We start from the raw sequence: 2,988 nt of genomic DNA on the forward strand, positions 1-2,988 counted from the left end.
CTACATAGTGTAATGCAGTGAATCAGCTGCTAAACATATAGATAGTTTGATCGTTCACACACGGACTCATCTAAGGTATGAAATATAATTGAAAGTAGAAAACAGTGGTTTCTAGCCAGGACTCAGTTTGAAGACAACCTGAAAGGAATCAGCAGGACCCACTAGTGGTATAATACAACCATTCTTAGATTAACAGAGAAAAGGGTGGTAGGCCTAATTGTCTAATTCAACAGTCAACCATGATAGTGAAAATGAATCATATAAAATATAATTAATCAATTGTTACAGGACTTGGAAATTGCTTTATTAACTTTTATCAAATTATGAATTTTAAGAGCATCCAAACGTTAATGATAGCCCAAAAAAATTCTGAACTCAAGGTGTGTTTTCATAGTCCGTGACACTTCATAGTCCATGAAAAATACTATAAAACAGCTGACAGCGTATGTGATCAGAACTAGATTAAGCATACAACACAATTAAACAGAGACCAATAATAGCAATGAAACAAACATACCAAAACAAGAGAAACCTATATTCAGCATGGTGAATCATTTTGATTCTGAACATATAGAAATATAATGAAGAGGACTCGATTCACAACAGACAATCTGTTTTACAGAACACATTTCTATCTGAACGTTCTTCATCATTGCAGCCTTCTGTAGAGACCCCAGCCCTAAATACAAAACTCAGGCGATCTCGTCGATAATACTACACATTGCTGCATCCTTGTCCCATACTCTGTCCTTCTTAGCAGCACCACCCATGCTTTTGTCCTGTTGTGGCCCAACAGCCATACAGCTAGCCCCAGCCTCCTCCACTTCCATGGGCTCAGTCTTTAGCCTGGCGGTCAACCCCAACGCTCCACCACCCCTCACCCCATCCCCTGCCCCACTCGAGCCCTCAGTCTGGAGCAGGTCATCGGGCAGGGAGGCCAGGCACCCCTGGATCATCTCCATGACCCTCTCCAGATGTTTCTGGAACCTCTCTGCAGTCTCCAGGCGCTGTCTCTTCTGCACTTCCATCATCACCCTCAAGGTCTCTCTGGCCTGGTGCGGACGGTACTCATTGATCAGATGGTGCATGTGGACAAACAATAGCTTCAGGTCCTCCAGCTTCTCCTCTCTCTTTATACTGCCAGGGCTCTTGATCAGGATGTCCAGGAGATCCAGGAAATTCACCAGGATGGACATGTTGAGCTTCTTGAGCTCCCGTTTGTGGTGGAACTGCATGGGGTGGAGCCGCTCAATGCCCTGGCTCTCCAGCGGTCGGATGATCAGGTCGTCGCACTGGAACTGGTTGCCGAACATCATGTAGGTGTCTCGGATGGGAGGAGGGGGTTTGGGGGCGAGCCCCTTGCGTATGTTCTCGTCCGTGTACTCCTTGATGTACTGCATGGGAGGGGGAGGTAGGGCACTCACCTGCTGTGGTTCACCCATGGTGGAGGCCTGGATAGAGGAAGATGAGATTACATATTTATTATAGCCTCCCACATTACTTCATCATCCCACTTTGCCTTTTTAGTTGTCTTGTCATTGATCACAAATAAGCTGGAGAAAGAACCGGATGGCTATTATCCTGCTGATTTACAAAGAGCATGGTTTACCTCTCTATATAGACTGTATTATCAAAGATACTTATAACTAGGACAATTTATAGGGTTTCCCCTATTAATCTGGTAATAGTTGCTAGCTTTGTGAGATACCCACCTTGTCACGCATGCGCGTCTAGCTGGCTAGCTAATTAGCGTAGCTAGAAGTGTGTAACGTTACGTAGGACAGCTTGACTACGTTGTCTAAAGCTAACCTGCTGAGCAAGTGGGACTAATGCGCTAGCTACAAGCCTACAAACGGATTGTGAACAATCTAGCTAGCTACAGTATTTTCAGTTGATTCAGTATCTAGCGAGCTAACGTTAGCTAGCTAACATGAGAGCTTGGCAGACTTGGAAGTAATTTCACAACAAGGAATGAGACAAAGGCAAAACATACCTTTCTATCGCGTCATCAATGACTGTATTTAATATAGACTGAATTCGCCACCACAACTAACGTTTATTGCTTTTCACAAGAAATGTGTTTGCGCGACTTCTCTTCTCGTTTTACTTTCATGCCCCTGTCATCCCATCCCATTGGTTGGATTTTTGTTTGACATGATTTGTTGGCAGTGCGGATTGGCCAGTTTCTCGTCAGTAATGCACGATTTGATTGGTTTTCACAGACTGGCCGCTTCATTTGATGTATTTTGGCAAGTTTCTTTAAATGTTTCATCCAACACACTTGTACAATGTAAAGGTTTGTAAAAAAGTGGCGTAAGAGAGGTCGAAAGTACGATGTTCAATCTGACATAAATGAATGTCTCATTGTGATGGTCATCATACAGGTAACTGCCATAATAAAGGAAACACCAACATAAAGTGTCTTATGGTCCAATGCAGCTGTTTATTTAAGTGATAATGCCCGATAAACCGGTGTTTGGAGGATATATTGGCACGGGTGTTTGTCTCGGGCCGGCAAAACCTGACAATATATCCTCCAAACACCGGCTTCGAGGGCATTATCACTTTTATACAACCGGTTACCAACATATTCAAATACTGATTTACATATTTTAATTAAACACGCTATTTTATAAATGTATTCATACAATTTCATCCTTCAACAAGATATAGTCCCGACACAAATCTAGGGTTTCTACCCAAGCCGGCTGGTCGTTCTATCTATCGGTTCGGTTGCCTGAGAATCAAACCTGTCGTTGCGTCTTTTTTTTCGGTATATATGGATGCGACCCAGTCATTCGTTCTAAATGTTCGATTGCCATAACAATGAGCTAATGATGCGGGGTTTCACCTGGCCAAGGTTGCCAGGTCCAGTTCAAATATCTATCCCAATGACCACTCAAAACTACAGAAAAGTCCTGAAAACTAGCCTACTTTTTCACAGTAAAAGAGAAGTTGCCATATTTATACAATAAATCCTTTCCCCAT

At 43.0% G+C, this 2,988-nt stretch overlaps 1 protein-coding gene across 1 annotated transcript; it reads right to left on the reverse strand.

Annotated features, from left to right (window-relative positions):
* Positions 1-282: 282 nt before the first annotated feature.
* On the reverse strand, positions 283-2,126 carry med7 (mediator complex subunit 7). The gene is made up of 2 exons (XM_038992899.1): positions 1,994-2,126; positions 283-1,451 (listed from the first exon to the last, which is right to left on the reverse strand). The coding sequence occupies exon 2, from the start codon at positions 1,440-1,442 to the stop codon at positions 693-695; it is 750 nt and encodes a 249-aa protein (XP_038848827.1). The 5' UTR covers positions 1,443-1,451; positions 1,994-2,126; the 3' UTR covers positions 283-692.
* Positions 2,127-2,988: the final 862 nt, after the last annotated feature.

Source organism: Salvelinus namaycush, chromosome 5, assembly GCF_016432855.1.
Source record: "Salvelinus namaycush isolate Seneca chromosome 5, SaNama_1.0, whole genome shotgun sequence".
NCBI lineage: Eukaryota > Metazoa > Chordata > Actinopteri > Salmoniformes > Salmonidae > Salvelinus > Salvelinus namaycush.